The sequence below is a fragment of the Pectinophora gossypiella genome, chromosome 28 (genome assembly GCF_024362695.1).
Source record: "Pectinophora gossypiella chromosome 28, ilPecGoss1.1, whole genome shotgun sequence".
Lineage (NCBI taxonomy): Eukaryota > Metazoa > Arthropoda > Insecta > Lepidoptera > Gelechiidae > Pectinophora > Pectinophora gossypiella.
Window position 1 is genome coordinate 630,001 of NC_065431.1, and position 24,070 is coordinate 654,070.

General features: G+C 40.0%; 1 protein-coding gene across 5 annotated transcripts in view; it reads right to left on the reverse strand.

The window, feature by feature from the left end:
• The window catches only part of LOC126379115 (copper-transporting ATPase 1), a 75,518-nt gene that overhangs the window by 25,781 nt on the left and 25,667 nt on the right, over positions 1 to 24,070 (reverse strand). For all 5 annotated transcript variants that reach the window (XM_050027724.1, XM_050027726.1, XM_050027725.1 and 2 more), the window contains 10 exons: positions 11,647 to 11,764; positions 10,008 to 10,135; positions 9,007 to 9,128; positions 8,081 to 8,251; positions 7,149 to 7,231; positions 5,792 to 5,906; positions 4,822 to 4,988; positions 3,040 to 3,140; positions 1,242 to 1,370; positions 542 to 728 (listed from right to left, as the gene is read on the reverse strand). In XM_050027724.1, coding sequence (XP_049883681.1) covers positions 542 to 728; positions 1,242 to 1,370; positions 3,040 to 3,140; positions 4,822 to 4,988; positions 5,792 to 5,906; positions 7,149 to 7,231; positions 8,081 to 8,251; positions 9,007 to 9,128; positions 10,008 to 10,135; positions 11,647 to 11,764 — 1,321 coding nt within the window. The remainder of the gene's footprint in view (positions 1 to 541; positions 729 to 1,241; positions 1,371 to 3,039; positions 3,141 to 4,821; positions 4,989 to 5,791; positions 5,907 to 7,148; positions 7,232 to 8,080; positions 8,252 to 9,006; positions 9,129 to 10,007; positions 10,136 to 11,646; positions 11,765 to 24,070) is intronic.

The window sequence follows — 24,070 nt, forward strand, 5'->3', positions numbered from 1 at the left end:
CGTTGGTCCCGGCTATTACCCGTAAAAACACCTCCACCAACCCGCATTGTAAGTAGTTAGTAATGCATTATAATCTATGTAAGTATCATAGTATGTTTTCTTTATTGTATATAAGTAGGTACGTAATTGAGTTTGGTGTGTCCGTGGCTCACGTTCGATAGGTCTCCCATAATACCAGCGCCGCGGCCCGTGCTAAGCACGTGTCACGGCATTATGCTGAGGGAGATCCTTTTTTTATTTTGGGCGCCTCCATTGTGTATTTAATGTCTGTATTATTTGTCTTCTTGTCTTTGTTTTTTTTTTATTTCCTCTAATGTAAGTTTGTAAATGTGGCGTCCAATATGGAAATAAATATTTTCTTTCTTTCTTTCTTTCTTTCTTTCTTTCTTTCTTTCTTTCTTTCTTTCTTTCTTTCTTTCTTTCTTTCTTTCTTTCATTGGAGCAGCGTGGTGGAGTATGCTCCATACCGCCTCCGGTTGATTGAGGGGAGGCCTGTGCCCAGCAGTGGGATGTATATAGGCTGTTTATGTTCGCTTAATACCTGAACAGGTGTAGCCAGCAGGAACATGATGAGGTTTTCCACGCTCAGTCCAGGGACGACGCAGCACATGTCCTGGGCGCTGTGTCCGTGGGCCATGATAGCCATGAAGTACGCCATGGCGACCATACACGGCCCGCCGAACAGCAGCGATATCAGGAACGCCGTCCGCCATTTTTTTATCTCCTCCCTATGGAGAAAGAAACGATTATCATCGAACGATATGATATGATTGAACGGATATGATATGAATATGATGTAATATGATCTATTAAAACACATAATAACGGGTTCTTACCGCGTTTAAATGGGGATATGAGACTCCCGATATTTCGACACTGTTGCAAGTGCCATGATCACGGGATGACTGATGAGATTGGAGTGGAGTAGGTAGATCCATAATTTTCTACGGGCAGACATATCTGTCTACCCTCTTTCTTTGCCACTTGTTTATGTTTTTGATATCGGAATGTTCGGAACCATCTGAACTCGCACCAAACTCATAAACACGCGGACCCAGTGCGGATTGATGGTTATTAACGACTGCTAATACAGCCGGGACCAACGGCTTAACGTGCCTTCCGAAGCACGGAGGAGCTCGAGATGAACACTTTTCTTTTTTTTTGTGATCACCCATCATATCACCCCCTCAGTATTCGTTACGATGTCACTAACACCCTGTATAAATTGTATGTAAACTCACTTATGTTCCAAATAGTTGGTGGTGCCCCTGTTGTGCGGGCCTATGACTGTCGCCTCGAACCCCAAGTTGTTGATCGCGTCACACAGTGCGCGCGCGCCGACTTGCTCACTGTTGTATTTTATTCTGCATCTGAAATGAAAACACCACATTATACACCCAAATAGACGACACTATCTTGTGGTTGACAGGCTTGCTTCTCAACCAGCGACCGCCGGTTCGAATCCCGGTCATAGAATAAAGAAAAAAAAGAAGAAAAGAAAAATCAAAAAAGCAAAGAAAAAAGAAAAGAAAAGAATAATCTCTTCTTAAGTAAGATGATCCGTGCTTCGGAAGGCATGTTAATCCGTTGGTCCCGGCGACAACTTACTGATGTAAGTGAGTAGTCGTTACATGAGCCATGTCAGGGGCCTTTGGGCGGCTCAATAATAACCCTGACACCAGGGTTGATGAGGTTGGTATTCCACCTCACAACCCACACGATATAAGAAGTATAAAAAGGCATTTAATTTATTTGTTATTTTAATAAAAACAAATAGGTACATTATTAAAAAGGCATTATTTTACTCGTATTTGACTGCCCTGGACAAGATCTTCTTCTATCGTGTGGGTTGTGAGGTGATTTACCAACCTCATCAACCCTGGTGTCAGGGTTATTACTGAGCCGCCAAAGGCCCCTGACATGGCTCATGTAACGACTACTTACATCAGTAAGTAAGAACCGGGACCAACAGCTTAACGTGCCTTCCGAAGCACGAATCATCTTACTTTTCGGACAATCAGGTGATCAGCCTGTAATTTCCTAGCCAAACTAGGGATCACAAAGTGATTTTTGTGATATTTCCCCACCGGGATTCGAACCCGGGACCTCCGGATCGCGAACCCAACGCTCAACCACTGGACCATGGAGGCCGTTATCTTCTTCTTTGCGAGTCGATGGCGATCGATACTAAATTTTTGCTGACCAATAATTTCCCACGCTTACGGCATTGTCAGTGGCTTCGTGAAGGTCTTTAATAGTTTATTTATTTATTTAATAAACACACGTAACAGGTTACAGACACAAACCTTATGAAATAATACACTTTTTGAGGTTCAGACTGTAGCCCAACTAAACGTATGCAAGATATACAATACTATGGTGAGAAAACACGACGCAAATTAAAAGATACGAGTATTACAATAAAATATACTTAGCTCCGCAACAACATGGTAACAACTACGATTCATGGATCTACGGCCAAATCTTCAGGTGAGCATTATGTTTCTAACAAGAAAACGAATAAAAAAAAATAATAATAAAAAAAAATAAAAAAAAAAAATATTATCGAACAACTAGATCCATTTGGTTAGTAAAAAAAACTTAAGAACTATGTTAGTAAATTATCTTAAATATCGATAAGGTTCTATTAATCATACAGCCGATCAGTGGACAATCCCCACTGTCGGCTACCGCCCTCAGGACGCTGTTGCTGCTGTCGCGCAGTCTGCGCATCAATGATGCTGACTTCTTGCGTACAATAGCTTCAAAGCTGTCGATATCCGCTAGCGCAAACATTGCCGATGCACTGCAGAAACGCGGCAGCCGCAACAACCGCCTGAATGCGTTATTATATTGAATTCTTAGGGCACTGTAGGCCTTCTTGGTATAATTGAATGAAGGCAGGAAAATTATTATTAATAATAGTGCAGGTGTTAGGACACTTAGGACAGCACAAAAGGTGAGCCATAGTTTGTGGTGATACTCCACACTCGCAATCATCGCAACAATCAGCCAGACCGTTATAAAACGTATACTTACTTAGAGGTGGTAAGTGCGACGGAACACGAGACCACACCGGCCACTTTAAGTACAGTCTTCTCAATCTTATTAACGCATGACGCGCACGTCATACCTTTGATCTGGAATCATAAAACAAAACATAACCCATCATACATACATATACATACATAAACTGCCTGTTTTAAGACAGTAGTTAAACAAAAACTTTACAAAAAAGGTTATTATAAAGTTAGTGATTATTTAGAAGATATGAATGCATGGGATTGACTGTCTGAGAACTGACATTAGGCAGCTAAATTACTCAATTGTATACCAATATTTTATGTTAATTTAATTTTTTATTTTTTTAAAGAACGTCTAGGGCCCTGTGCCGAGGTTTTTCTTGCAACTTCTTTTCCCCGGCTATACAGGTTGTGAGAAGCTGCAGTAGTTTTAGGCGGATGAGACGTTCGTTATGTAAAATTGACGATTCAAAGTGTAACTATGTTACCTACTGAATAAAGATATTTTTGAATTTGAATTTGCCTATATACGTCCCACTTCTGGGCACAGGCCTCCCCTCAATCAACCGGAGGGGGTAAGGAGCATACTCCACCACGCTGCTCCACTGCGGGTTGGTGGAGGTGTTTTTACGGCTAATAGCCGGGACCAACTTCTTAACGTGCCCTCTGAAGCACGGAATCATCTTAATTTCGGACAATCAGGTGATTCCAGCCTGAAAAGTCCTTACCAAACAAAGGACAGTCTCACAGTGATTTCGACAATGTCCCCATCGGGAATCGAACCCGGACCTCCAGATCGTGAGCCTATAGCTCTAACCACTAGACCACGGAGGCTGTTATATGCTCACCAGCGTGAGTTTATTATATCCCAAATGGCTAATTAACAGTTTACGGACAAGTTTTTTAAAAAAATACCAAAAGCTTATGTTTTACATACATACATAAACCTCACGCCTATTTCCCACCGGGGTAAGCACAGACTATGGAATTCCATTTGCTTCGATCCTGACATAATTATCTTGCTTCCTCCACATTAATCAATCGCTTCATACATTTCCCTGGCTATATAGGTTGTGAGAACTGCAGTAGTTTTAGGCGGATGGGACGTTTGTTATGTAAAAAATGACAAAGTGTAACTATGTGTACCCGAAATAAAAAGCAACTTGCTTTACAAGTCAGTCGATTACATAAGATTACTAAATCTTTTAAGGGGCAATGTATATGTTTTTACAATAAGATTCCCATTGACATTCAGAATTTGCCTTTCAACTGTTTTAAGACAGTAGTTAAACAAAAACTTTACAAAAAAGGTTATAATAAAGTTAGTGATTATTTAGAAGATATGAATGCATGGGATTAACCGTCTGAGAACTGATATTAGGCAGCTAAATTACTCAATTGTATAACAAACAATATTTTATGTTTATTTAATTTTTTTTAAAGAACGTCTAGGGCCCTGTGCCGAGGTTTTTCTTGCAGCTTCTTTTCCCCGACTACACAGGTTGTGAGAAGCTGCAGTAGTTTTAGGCGGATGAGACGTTCGTTACGTAAAAATTGACGATTCAAAGTGTAACTATGTTACATACATAAACTCACGCCCGTAATCCCTAATGGGGTGGGCAGAGCCACAAGTAATCAAAGACAACTTGCAGCCACTGTTGATACGATGTCGTAAGCTGGATGTGATGAACCTTATGGTGATAAGGGATCAGCCTATCGCCCATAACACCACCACCACCAACTAACTAACTATGTTACCTACTGAATAAAGATATTTTTGAATTTGAATTTGACTAACCGCAAGTTGCAGGTCCCTAGGTCCGCTGCCGTCGCCCTCAGATATAACCTCGCTAGGGAACCCCAGCTCCGTTATACACGCAGCGATATCCGCGGCTGATATCTTGCGGGGTTCATAGGTGACGTCGGCTTTCGCTGCCAATAACGCTATTAGGATTGAGTGGACTCCTGGGGGGAGACGAATAGAATTAATACAAACAAAATCTTACTTTAAAACACAGAAACAGTTACAATTAACCTCTCATCTGCCGGAACGCGGATCTCGACCAGACACAATGTAAAATCTATTGTGTCTGGTATCTCGGCAGATGAGAGGTTAAACAAAGAAACAGTTACAGTAAAACAAAGAAACAGTTACAATAAAATAAAGGAACAGTTACAATAAAACACAGGAACAGTTATAATGAAACAAAGGAACAATTACAATATAACAACCAACACCAAAAACCTATGTAAAACTGTGACTTGCAATAAATGATTATGATTATGAACAAGGGTAGAGTTACAATAAATTGTTTTAAGTTTACGCGGTTATTATCATAATTAAAACACATAATAACGGGTTCTTACCGCGTTTAAATGGGGATATGAGACTCCCGATATTTCGACACTGTTGCAAGTGCCATGATCACGGGATGACTGATGAGATTGGAGTGGAGTAGGTAGATCCATATGTCTAAGAGGGTAGACAGATATGTCTGCCCGTAGAAAATTATGGATCTACCTACTCCACTCCAATCTCATCAGTCATCCCGTGATCATGGCACTTGCAACAGTGTCGAAATATCGGGAGTCTCATATCCCCATTTAAACGCGGTAAGAACCCGTTATTATGTATTTTAATTAGTTACAATAAAACACAGGAACAGTTATAATGAAACAAAGAAACAGTAACAATAAAATGAAGAAACAGTTAGAATAAAACAAAGAAACAGCTTTCGGGAATACAGGCACGATGTTATTAGACTTACCAAATAGTTTGGAGCAATGCTTCTCAATGGCGGCGACACAGGAGGCGCAAGTCATCCCCCGGACTTCAAGAGTACACCGGGATATTTCGTTCTCAGGTGAAGGCGATACTGTGCCCTGGATATGAACTATATTGGTGATTGTCTTGATAGAGACTTAATGAAAAAAACGGCCACCGTGGTCCAGTGGTTGAGCGTTAGGCTCACGATCCGGAGGTCCCGGGTTCGAATCTCGGTGGGAAAATATCGCAAAAATTACTTTGTGATCTCTAGTTTGGTTAGGATATTATAGGTTGATCACCTGATTGTCCGAAAGTAAGATGATCCGTGCTTCGGAACGCACGTTAAGCCGTCGGTACATGAGGCTCAATAGTAACCCTGACACTATGGTTGATGAGGTTGGTAATCCACCTCTCAATCCACACGAGAGGAGAAGAATGGAAAATATCAAGGTGTTGGTGAGGGTACTTTTTTGTAATTTGAAGTTGTATATCCCGTGTTCACAGGATCTGCTTCCCTGTCCTGAAGATGACAGGTCCGGTTTTTACAGAAGCGACTGTCTGTCTGACCTTCCAACTCGCGAAAGGAAAACCAGCCTAATACGGGTTAGGTCGCATACCTCACACCTCCGAAACGCATTTATCAGGAATGTGGGTTTCCTCACGATGTTTCTTTCACCACGTAACAGACGTTCACGTGGTTTGTGTGGTTTTTCTGATGATTATCTGTTTGTATCTAATCTTCTACTTTTTTGTATGCTAGTGTGTCTGTAGACCAAATAAATGTTTTTATCTATCAATTTATCTGATGATGATGATGATGTGATCCAGCCGATTTCGGCTACGGCGACTGCTTCAACTTCGACATTCATGTGCTCGCTGGCTTATATCCTCTTAAATAAAAATAAACTAAAATACAAATTTTCTTTATTTCACAAATTTTAGTTACATCGTGGCCGAGACCTCCCATTAAGTAATCCTAGGATACTTGTGGCGGGAATGTCTCGCAATTCCCAAGGGGTAGGTACAGTTTGTGAGTTAAGATAAGTAATAACAAATATGATTTCTATAAAGAAAACACATAATTAAGTAGGTGTATCTAAAGATTTTCAGAGTAAAACAAAACTAAATATCAAATTTATCAAATTTTTGCCCATAGCACTATGAGCGATATATACTTATACTCATACACATATATATACACATGCACATGTGTACGCACATCCTATTAACGCCGAGATTTCCAGACACAATAATTAAACAATGGGTTTTGGATTTTAAAAGAACATTCGGTCTTACGACTTTAAAGCCAATCTATCTATCAATTTATCTATCTATGAGACAACGATAAGGAAACTTACGTTTGCTTGTGTTTTGCTCTTGGCCGGGGAGGCTGGTTTGATTCCGTCGCCGGAGCCTTCCTCACTCTTTGTTTGTGAAGCGTCTGTAACGAAATAATCATGTTCCATTATTATTTTAAACGGAACATGCGCAATAACTGCTTCTGAGGTTCTAAAAAGGACACATATCGTAAGGACCATATTTCCAGACACTATAGTTAAACAATGAAGTTTGAATGAAATGACGAATCTATATGGGCTATAGGCTGATCCCCTATCACCATACGGTTCATCATTATCCATCTTAGGACTATGTATCAAAAGTGGCTGCAAATAGTCTTCTGATTATTTGTGGCTCTGCCCACCCCTTCGGAGAACATGGGCGTGAGTTTAAGTATGTATGTATGTATGAAGTTTGAATTTTAAAAAGGTCATTAGGCCTTACGTCTTTAAAATGGAACAAAGTGACGCCTTTGACAAGTGTAGCTTAGGTTAATTCTGTCATCCACGAATCAGGATACGCCAATAAAGTATGTATACTTAATAGCAAATCATGAAACATATCTTAACCAAAAACCCCAAATAAAAAGTGAAAAGACCAAAACAGTTTGAAGAGATTAACTTAGGCGTACCTCGGGGCAGCATACTGGGACCAACTCTCTTCATATTATATGAATAGCAGCTAAATAGTAACTCGTTTCGCAAAGGCCGGTCATAGGATGGGTGACCACAAAAAATAAGTTTTCATCTCAAGCTTCTCCGTGCTTCGGAAGGCACGTTAAGCCGTTGGTCCCGGCTGCATTAGCAGTCGTTAATAACCATCAATCCGCACTGGGCCCGCGTGGTGGTTTAAGGCCCGTTCTCCCTATCCATCCATAGGGAAGGCCCGTGCCCCAGCAGTGGGGGCGTTAATGGGCTGATGATGATGAGACGATGACGGCAATACAACTAACCTGTACTATGCTCGCCGTCAACGGAAGTGAGTGCTACGTTGAAACCGAGCGCGTACACCGCGTCAGCTATCTGCTGCGGCGTGACCGCTGCGTTCACCGCGCGCACCGACGCGCTGCCTTCAGCCAGGCTGACCGTCGCTGACTTCACGCCTGGCATCTCTTTCAGGGTTCCTAGAATAAGAGGAGAAGAGTTAATTACTTTTTTGTATTTGTTTGTTCTTATTTGAGTATCTTGTGTCCTTTGTGTAGTTTCAGGGGCACGGCTCAGGGTGCGTAAAAAACGAACGTATGAGAATGTACTAAGCGAGAAGGCAATATTCGTAGAGGCTGGAGCCTAAACTAGGATACCTTGTATTTTAGGACTCCAGGCCTCCACCTCCAGAAAATATTGGTCAAAATTATGAATTAACAGTGACAATGTCGATGAGAAAATAACAAAATATAAAAAAAATAAACATAATAATTAAATTAAACGTAATCTAAAATGTAAAACACATTTTTTTAAAACAACTAATATGAAGTTGTTTTAAGTTTACGCGGTTATAACACCATCGCGGTCATGTGTTTTAACTAATATGAAATGTGTGTGTGTGTGTGTGTGTGTGTGTGAATGAGAGAGAGAGAGAGAGTATGTGTGAAAGGGGTGAGGGTTTGTATGTGTAAATGTATGTCCCAGAGAAGGCCGAAGTAAAGATAACCTGTCCAGGTGGGGTTTTCTCAACGGATCGGACCTGATCTGCGTGTGTGGTGGCTCATCTAACATCTTTCCCCGCGTGCCCTGATACCTGTACGCGAGAGGAGCTGATGAATGCCACCGAAAATGCTATCCGAGTGGCAAAATACTGAGCTGAGAAAATCTGAATGCCATCGAAACGATAAGAAGAAGAAGCCATTACTGGTATAGACATTGTTATATAGAAGGTTACCTTCGATAGTGCTGACACAGGACTGGCACGTCATCCCGCCTATTGACAGCTGAATCTCACTCTCCTCTGGCGCAGACATGTCGATCAGCTGCTCCGTTGGAATCTCTTTCGGGAGGAGATTTCTGGAAGAGAGATTTTGAAGTGAGATAGGCGGAAAATATAACGAAGATTAAAATATAAGAAAAGAAAAGAATTCAGAAGATAGAAATATTAGATAAATAAATACAATATTTATATGAAAGGACAGAGAGAGGTTAGAAGCGTTTGAGATGTGGTGTTGGCGAAGGATGGAGGGTGTAAGCTGGACTGAAATGGTGTCAAATGAAAAAGTGCTGGAAAGAGTCGAAGAAAAGAGAACCATATTGAAGACTATAGAGAACCGGAGAGGAAATATGATTGGCCACCTGATACGACACGATTCATTTATAACAAACATTATAGAAGGAAAAATTGAAGGGAAAAGAGGAAGGGGTAGACCTAGGATAACATTTATGAAACAAATAAAAGAGAAGGTGCAGGTCGTGTCGTATCGGGAGGTGAAGGTTTTGACGGGAAGAAGAGGGGAATGGCGGTTACTCCACCGACAAGAGCGCAGCTCTTAAATAGAGGGAGATATAAAAGGAAGCAACACGCAATAAAAACACAATAACATCGGGTTTAAAACTTATTTAAACCACAGTATGTTCCATAACCCCCCCTCCCTCCCGGTTGATTGAGGGGAGGCAAAAATACAGGCTGTTGAAATACACCAAAACCCTATCTACTTGCATGGCTACTTGTATGTACTTGTACAGGGTGTAACTGGTGTAAATGACATCGTAACGAATACTGAGGGGGATGACTCAGCTCATTATTCTCGCAAAAGTATGGAATTGAAAATAATTAAAAAAAAAAACCTGAATTTTGCGACGGATCCCTTCAGTACCTATTCGTTACGATATCACTAACAGCAAAGCTATTTACGGTAAGTTCATGTATGTATTTTTTCAGACACCACTCACCTGGTTTCGTCGTCGCTACTGCCCCCGCCGACCTCGAACCCCATATCCTCTATGTGCGACCGAAGCCGCTCCACTGAGCACACACGCGGCTCATACCTGAAGTAGCCAGCTTTCTCTGATAACTCCACCTGGAATGGAGAAGAGTGTCATCTTGATTTAAATGAAAAAAATATCCCCTAAAGGATAGGCAGAGGTGAATAGTATAAAAAATAAATAAAAATCTTTTCTCTCTTTATTGAAGAGCTGCGCTCTTGTCGGTGGAGTAATCGCCTTCATTTTCATTACTCCATAGATAGGGTGTAGAACGGCGGTTGCCCCAATCGCCTTCCGTTCCACAGTACACTGACCAATTTCTCAATCGGTGATGTTCTAGCTAGAGCCCTACCAGAATCCATTACCTCAGCCTCCAACCAGTACTGATACCGCTGCTGCCCGGCATCAGGGGTGCGCTTTTGAAAAATCTTTTATTTCAGACTAATAGTGCCCGTTTTGGTTATTAACAATGTAACTTAGTAAACTATGTTAGTAACAACAATGATGCGTTGGAATTTTATAATAATTAGCTCATTCGTTGGTCTACCCGTTTAACGTGCAGATGCAGGAATCCAAAGACAACAGAGTCCATTCTCGCCTCTATCATATTTATATATCTATCATATTTATTATGTAAAACACCTACTCCTCGCCAGCTATGTTCAAGTCCCACGTAATAGGGGGCGAGCCTATTGCCATTAATCGGGCAGAAGTCCTCTAAAAATGTGTCAAGATCGAAGCAAATGGAATTCCATAGTCTCTCTCTGCTTACTCCAGATAGTCGTAAGTTTATGTATGTATGTAAATCCTGGAATTCAATTATCTATGATCCAAACATGAATTCAAACTCATAAAGTCGAATTCAGTGGTTTAGATCCCGGGCCGGGATTTCACACGATCTCTGAACAGGGCTATAACGGATTGTAATGAAACTCAACTTATAAATAGCATATTAATTGGTCTCTGATCTTCTCTTCTTCTATCGTGTGGGTTGTGAGGTGAATTACCAACCTCACCAACCCTGGTGTCAGGGTTACTATTGAGCCGCCAAAGGCCCCTGACATGACTCATATAACGACTACGTACTTACATCAGTAAGTAGTAACCGGGACGAACGGCTTAACGTGCCTTCCGAAGCACGGATCGTCTTACTTTCGGGCAATCAGGTGATCAGCCTGTAATGTCCTAACCAAACTAGGGACCGCAAAGTAATTTTTGTGAAATGCCCCCACCGGGAATCGAACCCAGGACTTCCGGATCGTGAGCCCAACGCTCAACCACTGGACCACAGAGGCCGCTCTCATGGTCTCTGATGATCTACAAAGATGTGGTGCGCGCGGCGATACATACATAGACTCATGCGGGTGAGCAGGACCACAATACGTCAGGAAACCACTTGCAGTCACATTTGATACAAATTTCTAAGATCAGTACAGCTTCTCTGCCCAATAAACCATAGAAGACCGTTGGTCTACTCAGTAGACCAGCATAAAAAGACCACAGAAACCACCAATCTACTCTGTAGACCACAAAAAAACGTCTAGTCTACTCAATAAACCATCGGTCTTTTGAGTAGACCATCGGTCTTTTCAGTAGACCGTCATACCTTAACGTAGTGTACGCCGGGCAGTTCGCTGACGGAGCCCTCTATGCTGCGCACGCACGACTGACACGTCATGCCATTGATTGACAGCCGCACCGCCACCAACTCCTGGCCAGATTCTCTGTGGGCAAAGATAAATATTTATTAAGCATACTTTTTAAAGCTACTATTAATTACTACGTACGTAGCGGACTACTAGCCCAAACGCCTCCACCAACCCTCACTGGAGCAGCGTGGTGGAGTATGCTCCATACCCCCTACGGTTGATTGAGAGAAGGCCTGTGTCCAGTACCTATACCTCCTAAATTTCGCACGCTTATATCTAGCTGATCATGTGATACTTAGAACATATAATCTACCAGCTGTTCAGGCCATGTCGAATGGAATTTTCCGTCACAAAAGTATGGTATTGAAAATAATTAAACAAACAATTTTATAAATTTTGACAGGAATATCCACTTGATATCATCATCACTCAGATTCATGGCCTGAATCACCCCCTCAGCATTCGTTACGTCACAAAAGTGAGCTCATGTAATCATGATTAAAAGGTACATCGTAGATTTGACCTCACTCCATTTACAAGCACTCATCTCTATTCCAAAGAATACTAATTAACTCGTTCCAGGCATTGTTAGTCCATAACTAATTAATTCTCTCCGGTCGTTATATTCTCACAAAAGTATGTTTACATACTCATTACGGATAACTAAACCGTACGATTCTCTTTTTAGGGTTCAACACAGACTTCATACAGGGTGTTAGTGACATCGTAACGAATACTGAGGGGGATGATTCGGACCATGATTCTCAGTTGATATCAAGTGGAATTTTCCGTCGACCTCGAAAGAGATGGCGTGACGACTTGGACGCTTGCCGGAGGGACTGGCCGGAGTACGCACAGGACCGCGAAAAATGGAAAGAGGAAGGGGAGGCCTTTGCCCAGCAGTGGGATCTTGTAGGCTACATTAGATTAGATTAGGTAAAATCTACGACACACATATACATTTACAACATTAAAATACACACACATTACATTAATATTTAGTTGGAAAACATACTTCACATGCTTCTATGCTGTTCTGGGAGCAAATAAAAAACATAGAACACGTTCAGCTGCTTGTCTTCCCGGGCATGTCGTAAAAACCGAGAGAGGGATTGTGTCCTCTAGCATGATGGACTAATGTTATGAGCGATAAAAAGGTATATGAGTGCCGCAGTTCACCAAAAAAGGCCAGGGTTCAGTGAAAATTTACCCAGAGGGCAAACTGATTTTATACACACATACACACGCACCCTGTGAAGGAGGTCGGTGGCGCAGCGGTAAACGGGCTTGGTCTGCGATTGTTGAAGTTAAGCAACTTTCGCTAAGGCCGGTCCTAGGATGGGTGACCACAAAAAAAAAGTTTTCATCTCGAGCTCCTCCGTGCTTCGGAAGGCACGTTAAGCCGTTGGTCCCGGCTGCATTAGCAGTCGTTAATAACCGTTAATCCGCACTGGGTCCGCGTGGTGGTTTAAGGCCCGATCTCCCTATCCATCCATAGGCAAGGCCCGTGCCCCTGCAGTGGGGACGATAATGGGCTGGTGATGATGACACATACATACATACCTACATAAACAGCCTATATACGTCCCACTGCTGGGCACAGGCCTCCCCACAATCAACCGGAGGGGATATGGAGCATACTCCATCACGCTGCTCCACTGCGGGTTGGTGAAGGTGTTTTTACGGCTAATAGCCGGGACCAACAGCTTAACGTGCCCTCCGAAGCACGGAATCATCTTACTTTTTCAGACAATCAGGTGATTCAAGCCTGAAAAGTCCTTACCAAACAAAGGACAGTCTCACAAAGTGATTTCGACCATGTCCCCATCGGGAATCGAACCCGGACCTCCAGATCGTGAGCCTGACGCTCTAACCACTAGACCACGGAGGCTGTTAAGATGATGACACACGCACCAACAATTACGATACAGGTTGTGAGAAGCTGCAGTAGTTTTAGGCGGATGAGACGTTCGTTATGTAAAAATTGACGATTCAAAGTGTAACTATGTTACCTACTGAATAAAGATATTTTTGAATTTGAATTTGAACTATCCCCACCGGGATTCGAATACTAACTACAATAACGTAATAAACGTTTCAATGTCATATTTTATTAAAATATTTAATGTACTCTTATCGTATCTTTGCGGTGACGTACCGTGGGAATCTATTTAATTTTAGTATCAATACTAATACTTATTATAAACGGTAATGTGTATGTGCGTGTCTGTCTGTTTGTTTGTCCGTCTTTATTTATTTATTTATAAAGTACACCCACATCACATATATTAAAACATTTTACATTTTTTTTTTCACGGCAAAACGGAGCGACCGTAGTATCCATAAGTAAGTATACGTAATAAGTACATAGGTTTATACCTATGTACTTATTGATTAATTTCTTAAGTTCATTAAAAAAACAATTATTATATTATTTAATCATGTAAATAAAACTAAACTTATATTATTATATAGTTTATTAAAACTTATATTATATTATTATATTTAATAAAAAACTAATCGTCACGTAAGTATGATATTCCTTCCATGAGGTTGAAACCAGCAATACCAGAGCTAGTGCTAGGTTTTGGATCTGTAGACATAGACCTCGTGCTAGTAACTAATTCTTAAACTTAAACAAATGAGTAATAACAAAAAAAACGAACAAAAGAGCAATAACAAAAACGTGACAGTTTCACTGCACGCAAGTGTATTCGGGAGTCAAAGGGACGAAGACAGAGTGCGCGGGGGAAGTATCGACTGATCTACCAATAGCCGGTCGATGCGGGACTCACCTGCCCCCGCGCCCCGTACCGCACGACCAAAGAGATCTAAAATTCGGTTGTGCGCAGTCAAGGTCGATGCTCAAGAAGTTTGCCGGAACCTATACGTAATAAGTACATAGGTACATGTATGTAGGAAAGTAAGAATGCTATGGAAGGATAATGAATGGGAATTTGATTGTTTATGGTATGAAAGGAGGATGGTTAATGAATGTGACGTAGTGAGTTTTTAAAAAGTAAGAAAGGGGAGTCTTTGGTGCGATGTCGGACGGGAGGGATGATTTCGGTTTTAAATAAAAATTGTGGGATGGGGCATGAAGAAAACGATTACTATTTCCAACTAACTTTGTTTATTTTAAAACATTGTATAATTTTGCACTTTTCTCTTATGCAAAACAACCGTCGCGTCGTCCATTTTCCTGTCATTCTGCAATCCTTTTCTCTCTCGCTCACTCGTCGCTCTCTCTTTCACACACTTTGCGTTACGTTTCATTCGGCCTACCATTCCTACACGGTGTGTGTGTATAAAAAGGAGTAAAGACATTTTAAAAATATCCGAGTTATTTCATTATCCCACATGTATTTAGTCATAGCTGCGATATATTAGCACTTGCCTTATCCTAATAAATCAGTGTCTAACCGTACTCCACTGTTTCCATAACTACTATCCTTATATGGCGACCCTGCCAGGATAAAAAGTCCAAAAAATAAAAACTAAAACTAAAATTAAATTGAATTGACGAAATGGCTCACGTACATCAGTAAATAGTAACCGGGACCAACGGCTTAACGTGCCTTCCGAAGCACGGATCATCTTACTTTCGAACAATCAGGTGATCAGCCTGTAATGTCCTAACCAAACTAGGGATCACAAAGTGATTTTTATATGTCCCCACCGCGATTCGAACCCGGGGCATCCGGATCGTGAGTCCAATGCTCAACCACTGGACCATAGAGACCGTCAGGGATTCGAACCCATGATTCTACGTAGTTAGGTCACGCCTTTACGAACTGAGCTATCATGGAAGTTTATCATAATAAAGCTAATATATACGATACGTACCTACATTTTATTACTTATCACAAACACACACACACTATTTAAAAGTAATTAACATTAATTAATTCAACATAAACAAAACAGTAAATACACAATTAATTCTTTGTGCATATTCTAATGGCAGAATACAGAACGCATTTGCGTAAAAAAGTAAAAATTCAAAATGGCCGCCTTTCGCGCCGAGTGCAAAGCTGTTTGGATCTTTCAGCCGCTGCAGCGCTTTCGAACAAAAAACATGCATTACTCTCACTTTCATGAAATATGACTATTTCATGAAATGGTTGAACACATCATGAATGATCAATTCTAAGATCTGGCCACGACATAAATTTATGTATCAAGCGCATAAAGCGCTAATTTTATACAATATTTAGTGTCGTGTGAACTGTAGGCGGTTCCAATATACTGACTAACTCATTTACTTTAAATTATTTATATCATTAACATAAAATTACTTGTAATCTTCACGGTTCGCTGATAACGGGTAAGGCAGCGGAAATTAGTAAACATCTAATCATTAGCATACAGGTGTTAAGGTTTCAAAGATGTGACAAAAAAAAGGAACATGCGATACTTATTTTGAAGCAAACATACGTAGATAAACTCACGCCTATTTCCCACCGGGGTAAGCAGAGACTATAGAATTCCATTTGCTTCGATCCTAACGAAAATACAAAAATTCAAAAAATATCTTTATTCAGTAGGTAAGTTAAGTTATAGACGGCGATACGGCTCACCTATCACGTTGGTCTAACAGAAAGCTCGGTGAGGTATGGGTACTTAGTTCATCTTACGATGTATCTCTGACTACCCCCATTGGAAATATAGTCGTGATCTTTATGTGATCTTAGCAATGAGTTATTAATTTATCTTAAGTGCAGTTTTCACTAACACAGTTGGCTCGACCATTATAGACGGCGATACGGCTCACCTATCACGTTGGTCTAACAGAAAGCTCGGTGAGGTGTGGGTACTTAGATCATCTTGCGGTAGAGGTTACCAAGTTACGGCTGGTTTACGACCTATGTTTGACCTTATTTAGGTAGTCTTCAGTATAATCAAAGTACTTGATTTAACCTATTTATTTATTATCTATCTGAGATATGTCATATCAGCAATAAATGCTACTTTGTATTGTACAGATAAAAAAAATACACTTATACAGGGTGTAAGTGACATCGTAACGAAAACTTTGAAGGATGATTCGGACCATGATTCTGAGTTGATATCAAGTGGAATTTTCCGACAAAAAATTCCACTTAGAATCATGGTCTGAATCATCCCCGAGGTATATGAACTAAGTAAGGTATACTTAAGTAAGGTATATGAACAGTACGCATAATGTTTTTATTTTAATAGCACAGAGTCTGTTGCTGATAATTGATTTGTTAGTTTAAGTTTTTTTGTATTACTTTTTAGGGGTCTGGCTCAAAATCGGCGTCGTATTGCCCCTCATGTGGGTCGATACGACATTAGCCGAGCTAGTACCCTTTTTAGTTTTAAGTCTTACGTTTCATATATGTTCAAATATTAAGAAATTTATCAAATCAAATCAAATATACTTTATTGCACACAATATACAAAACAAATTAACACAGATGATGATAGATACAGTACAATCTGGCGGCCTTATTGCTAAGCAGCATTTTCTTCCAGGCAACCAGTGGATAGGAGACATTATTACAATTTGGTGCGGGACAGTGCAACATCTAGTATAAAATAACGTCTAACGTAACGTTTATGTAACGTCTTACACCTAAATAAAGATTCCATCTATCTATCTATCAGTATTCGTTACGGTGTCACCTATACATACTTGTATGGCTACCTGTATGTACTTAAACGGGGTGTAAGTGGCATCGTAACGAATACTGAGAGGGATGACTCAGCTCATTATTCTGAGTTAATATCAAGTGGAATTTTCCATCTCAAAAGTATAGAATAAAAAATAATTTTAAAAAACAAAATCATGAAAGCGACGGATAATTCCACTTGATATTAACTCAGAATCATGGTATGAATCATCCCCCTCAGTATTCGTTACGATGTCACTAACACCCTGTACACAATGTTATCATCACAAATGAATCAAAATTTTCGATTACGTACATCTTTGATTTGAGATAAACATAAGGGGATTCGCTCTACTTCTTAGGGTTAAACTCACCAACTAGTGCAATAATACATATATTAGTGTTATTAATAGTGAGATTTTAGCTGTTGAGAAGTTAGTCTCAACAGACTAGATGTTGTTTTCTTTTTATGGTGAATGTTGTGTTCACTTGTAATAGGCTTACACATAAGTACTGTTTTACTTTGTTTTTATTATGTTATAACTAAATGTTATAATGTGCATAGCTGTAAGTGATCCATAAATAAATAAATAGAAGAAAAAGGTTGGAAGGGCCAAGTGAACGCGAAACGAGCGCCATACAAGTATGAGCAAATAGATCATACTTCAACTTTGCACTCCACTCGTCCGCAAACTTTACTACCGAAAATATATAAATACATAATTTTAAATTTGTCAGAGAATAAATTTAAAGCTCACGTGAAGCTTACTTTATGTAAAAAAGCTTATTATAAGATTAATGATTACCTAAATGATAAAAATGTCTGGTATTGAATGTGTACCTCTAGTTATTAAATAACTTGTAATGTGTACCATTGGTTTTTAAAAGATGTGTTGCTGTTGCAGTTTCTTGTCATTGCTTCTCCTCAGCCACAACACCTTGCGAAATGACGTAAATTCAAAAATGTTACATTGACCTTCAACAAGTTTATCCATGATAATTACGTTGAATAAATGATTCTGATTTCTGATATTCAAAAGTCGTCTTATGCGTTATAATTATTTATAATCTGCAGGGCAAGAAGTCAAATATTGACTATCATGTAAGGATATCCCTCCTTATCACAGGAAAGATAAAAATCGATAGGCTATTTATAAAAAAAAAACAATTGTATGCAGTATTTTACGAAAAGTAATGATAAAATTGCAGCCTATCACATAAAATATACACATACATACATAAACTCACGCCTATTTCCCACCGGGGTAAGCAGAGACTATGGAATTCCATTTGCTTCGATTCTGACACACTTCTCTTGCTTCCTCCACATTCATCAATCGCTTCATACACGCACGCCGGTTCAGAGTAGATCGTATTAAACCTTTTCTAAGGACATCTCCAATTAAAAACACAAAAAAGCACAAAATATACATTGCCGGTAAAGTGGCTATGGAATTTGAGAAGCAGTAGAGCTATCGTAGTTGTCTGTTTGCAGGAGTGGTCATTCGAGAGGAGGCCTGTGCCCAGCAGTGGGACGTATATAGGCTGTTTGTGTTATGTTGTGTGTATGAAGTTGTATAGATAAATGAACTAATATACTCACTGGTTACCACCAAACTGGATTTCACATAACCTAAACTAATAAGATAGTTGAATCGAACTTCTCCTATCGTGTGGGTTGTGAGGTGAATTACCAACCTCATCAACCCTGGTGTCAAATGGGGTAGTCAGAGGTACAATCAAAGAGCAAAAGTGCAGTCACTTAGCCCAGCGAATTATTTGTAAACAGTGGTGAAATTATGAACCATTAGTTGTCATAATTGTAAAATTTATGATTTTGTAGGTGTTTTTGGTATATTACAGAAACGACATGTAACCAGGAGGTCTTAAGTGCAACCAGTTAATTTATTACTTTGCAAGAAACTGATTGGACTTTTCGTACATCCATCGCAAGATGAACTAAGTACCCACACCTCACCGAGCTTTCTGTTAGACCAACACACAATAAATCAAATTTAGAACACACCGGTGCTAATTCCTGTAAATACCATCTAATTTTATTTTAAGCTATATCTGTCATTTTCTTATCCGCCGAAAAGGAAAGGGACGGGTAATCGACAAGCATAAAATTTATGGAACACACGTCAATTTTAAGCACAAACCCAAAACAACCGTCTAAACATTTTACTTCAGTCAATAACCCGACACAGCTAAGTAGACAGCACGTCAAACGGATTGCATACCAGCGACGTACCTTTTGATTCGCCCGGGTTATTCATTCATTTACTCATTCTTCCTAAAATTAAGAGCTGTGAATCATCCGTCCCTTTCCTTTTCGACGGATATGAAAATGACGGATATAACTTAAAATAAAATTAGGCGGTGGCTGCAGGAATCGGGGCCACTATATTTTTAAATGCTTGAAAGCTTTTAAAGTTTGGCAAAAAGTATCTTTAATTTGACTGAATTGACAACTAAGTACCTACCCTATTCCAAATTTAAAACACACTCCATTTTTGAATACTTAAAAGCTTTTAAAGTTTGGCAAAAAGTATCTAATTCGATTAAACCGGCAACTATCGTATTCCAAATTTAAAATCTCACTGACCCGACCGACCGACACAGTTCAAACTATGAAATGGCAGTTTTGTTTTAAAATGTCGTTTAAAAAAAATGTTTCTATGTTTAAAAATATAACGTTCTGTTTGCAAAAACAACCGCACGTTAGATGTTTTTTAGTATGTTATTTGAATGGACATATTTTAAATCATTGTTCCATATCGCGTGCGCGCACGCATAGTTTACGTTGTGACCATACATCTGCGTGGAACGGAACGTAAACTATCACATCGCCGCATAACTTAACGCTATGTCACTTGCCCGGCCAGATGGTGAATGCTGTAACATAGCATTGAATACCGTGATGAGAAAACTTTTAGGGTAAATATACATATTGACGGCCTCTGTGGTCCAGTGGTTGAGCATTCGGCTCAATTCGCCTCAATTCATCTCGAGCTCCTCCGTGCTTCGGAAGGCACGTTAAGCCGTTGGTCCCGGCTGCATTAGCAGTAGTTAATAACCATCAATCCGCACTGGGCCCGCGTGATGGTTTAAGGCCCGATCTCCCTATCCATCCATAGGGAAGGCCCGTGCCCCAGCAGTGGGGACGTTAATGGGCTGATGATGATGGTATTTTATATGTTATGTTATACGTTATGTAATATCTTATGTTATGTTACAATGGCCCCGATTCCTGCAGACACCGTCTAATTTTATTTTAAGTTATATCTGTCATTTTCGTATCCGTCGAAAAGGAAAGGGACGGATGATTCACAGCTCTTAATTTTAGGAAGAATGAGTAAATGAACGTGTCGGGTTATTGACTGATGTAAAATTTTTAGACGGTTGGTTTAGATTTGTGCTTAAAATTGACGTGTGTTCCATAAATTTTATGCTTGTCGATTACCCGTCCCTTTCCTTTTCGGCGGATAAGAAAATGACAGATATAACTTAAAATAAAATTAGATGGTATTTACAGGAATTAGCACCATTGGGAAGATAAACAGTGGAACGCGTTACGTGTTTTCGTTTCGCATAGAACACCTCTGTTATCCCATAACCATGTAGTTATAATAATGAAATAATATTGCAAGTGAGTTATATCAATAATATTTAGGTAACTAGTCTTTAGAACAATATCTATTTCCAAATGGTCGCTTCATAATAACCTTTTGTTTTGACAATACAACTGTCATAATAGTATTGTTATAAAATTAATCTCAAAGCTTGGTGTGTGCTAATGTACTAATATCGGCCTCCGTGGTCCAGTGGTTGAGCGTTGGGCTCACGATCCGGAGGTCCCGGGTTCGAATCCCGGTGGGGACATATCACAAAAATCACTTTGTGATCCCTAGTTTGGTAAGGTCATTACAGGCTGATCACCCGATTGTCCAGAAGATGATCCGTGCTTCGGAAGGCACGTTAAGCCGTTGGTCCCGGTTACTACTTACTGATGTAAGTACGTAGTCGTTACTTGAGTCACGTCAGGGGCTTTTGGCGGCTCAATAGTAACCCTGACACCAGGGTTGATGAGGTTGGTAATCCACCTCACAACCCACGCGATAGAAGAAGAAAAAGTCGTCTTTTCAGGCTTGAATCACCTGATTGTCCGAAAACGTAAGATGATTCCGTGCTTCGGAGGGCACGTTAAGCCGTTGGTCCCGGCTATTAGCCGTAAAAACACCTCCACCAACCCGCATTGAAACAGCGTGGTGGAGTATGCTCCATACCCCCTCCGGTTGATTGAGGGGAGGCCTGTGCCCAGCAGTGGGACGTATATAGGCTGTTTATGTATGTGTACGAAACTAATTGAAGGAAATAGAGGTTTTGTTTTATTATGTAGTTTATGTAGTCAAAAGTGTATTTATTTTTATATGCACAAGTATTCCCATGCTGCACTATCCCGCTATATTACCTAATATTCAATATCTCCTATACTTAAAGGTTGCCTGGAAGAGATTGCTACTTAGCAATAAGGCCGCCTATTGTACTAATTCTATTTCTCTTTTGTTTTGTATTTTGTTTTTTCCTGTTTGTGCAATAAAGTATTTGTTATGTTATGTTTTGTTGTAGAAAATGCCTTCGGGCAAGTCTGGTAAAACAATAAAAAATATCACATCAGGTGTCTTTTCAAAATGGCGCTTATAATAATAATCACTACATAGTATAAAACAAAGTCGCTTTTTCGGTCCCTATATCCCTATGTACGCTTAAATCTTTGAAACTACGCAACGGATTTTGATGCGGTTTTTTTAATAGATAAGAGTGATTCAAGAGGAAGGTTTATATGTATAAAAACATCCATTAAATAGTAGAGAAATACTGTTATTGGATTTTTAATGTGATATCGTAAATAAATTAATTTTTTCCTCAGTATTGCACCCGAGCGAAGCCGAGGCGGGTCGCTAGTAAATAATACATACATACATACATACATAAACTCACGCCTATTTCCCACCGGGGTAAGCAGAGACTATAGAATTCCATTTGCTTCGATCCTGACACACTTCTCTTGCTTCCTCCACATTCATCAATCGCTTCATACACGCACGCCGGTTCAGAGTAGATCGTATTGAACCTTTTCTAAGGACATCTCCAATTTGGTCATCATAAGTCCTTCTCGGTCTTCCTCTGCCAGCCCTACCATCAACTTTCGCTTTATATAGTCATCATCATCAATTTAAGAGCCACGCTCTTGTCGGTGTAGCATTTTCCATTCCAGTCTATCAAAGGCCAATTCCTTGACTTCCCTATAAGACACGACGTTAACCTTTTCTTTAATCTGTTCCATGTAAGCTCTTCTTGGTCTTCCCCTTCCTCTCTTTCCTTCTAGCTTTTCTTCTATTTTCTTCTTTATATAGTAAATAATAAAAAAGTTTATTTAGGTAAAACCTACGACACCTATATGTATGCATATGTTTATGTGGTTTTTCGCAGTAACGCGACGCTAACTGGTCCGTAACCTTCGCAGACATACTGCAACCCCACCATCGCGTGCGCATGGCGAGTTATTTACGCAAGTACTCCAAGTGAGGTAAGTCCGGACACAAAAAGAGAAAGGTGTTCGTAACCTTGCGCTTGCGCCGGTACATGTCACGTTGACATGAATTAGTTTTGGACTATTATTTGGACTATTAGACATCACATAACATGGAATCACGCCTGAATCCCCAAAGGGGTAGGCAGAGATGTGTATACACCCACACCTCGCCAGCTATGTTCAAGTCCCATGTAATAGGGGACGAGCCTATTGCCATTAACCGGGCACAGATCCTGACAACCACGTGATATCAATTATCTACTATCCAAACATGATGTCAAACTCATAAAGTCGAATTCAGTGGTTTACAAAGCCGGGATTCGAACCCGGGATACTACGTTGTAAGCCATTCGTTATCCGAACAGGGCTATCACGGCTTCCGGTTAAAAAGCTATGTACCTATATAATATTATACGTTGAAAGTCTCTCTTGTCACGTAGGTCAGCTGGAAGAAATCTCTTTGTTTAGAGATAAGCTCGCCTGTACTATCTATTTTCTTTGTATGTTTCTTGTGTCTGTTTTATTGTGTACAAATAAATAAATAAAAGCTGGGGTAGCCCAGTTGGTAAAACGCTTGCCTCTCACTTTCAGGGCGCCGGTTCGAATCCAGCACAGGCCTTAACCAATGATTGTCGAATTTGTTTTTATTCATGAAACAAGATTTAACACAATCCATTTTACATATCACTACATAGTATAAAACAAAGTCGCTTTTACTGTCCCTATGTACGCTTAAAACTCTTTTGCTTCTTTGGTTCTGGGAGCAAATAAAAAACATAGAAAACGTTCAGCTGCTTGTCTTCCCGGGCATGTCGTAAAAACCGACAGAGGGATTGTGTCCTCCAACATGATGGACTAATGTTATGGGCGATAGGCTGATTCCTTATCACCATAAGGTTCATCATATCCAGCTTACGACATCGTATCAACAGTGGCTGCAAGTTGTCTTTGATTACTTGTGGCTCTGCCCACCCCACTAGGGATTAAGGGCATGAGTTTATGTATGTGTATGTATGTACGCTTAAATCTTTAAAACTACTCAACGGATTTTGATGCGGTTCTTTTTAATAGATAGAGTGATTCAAGAGGAAGGTTTACTAAAAGTTTAAAATTGCCTTGGTAAGTAAACTAAAAACATTGGTCGTG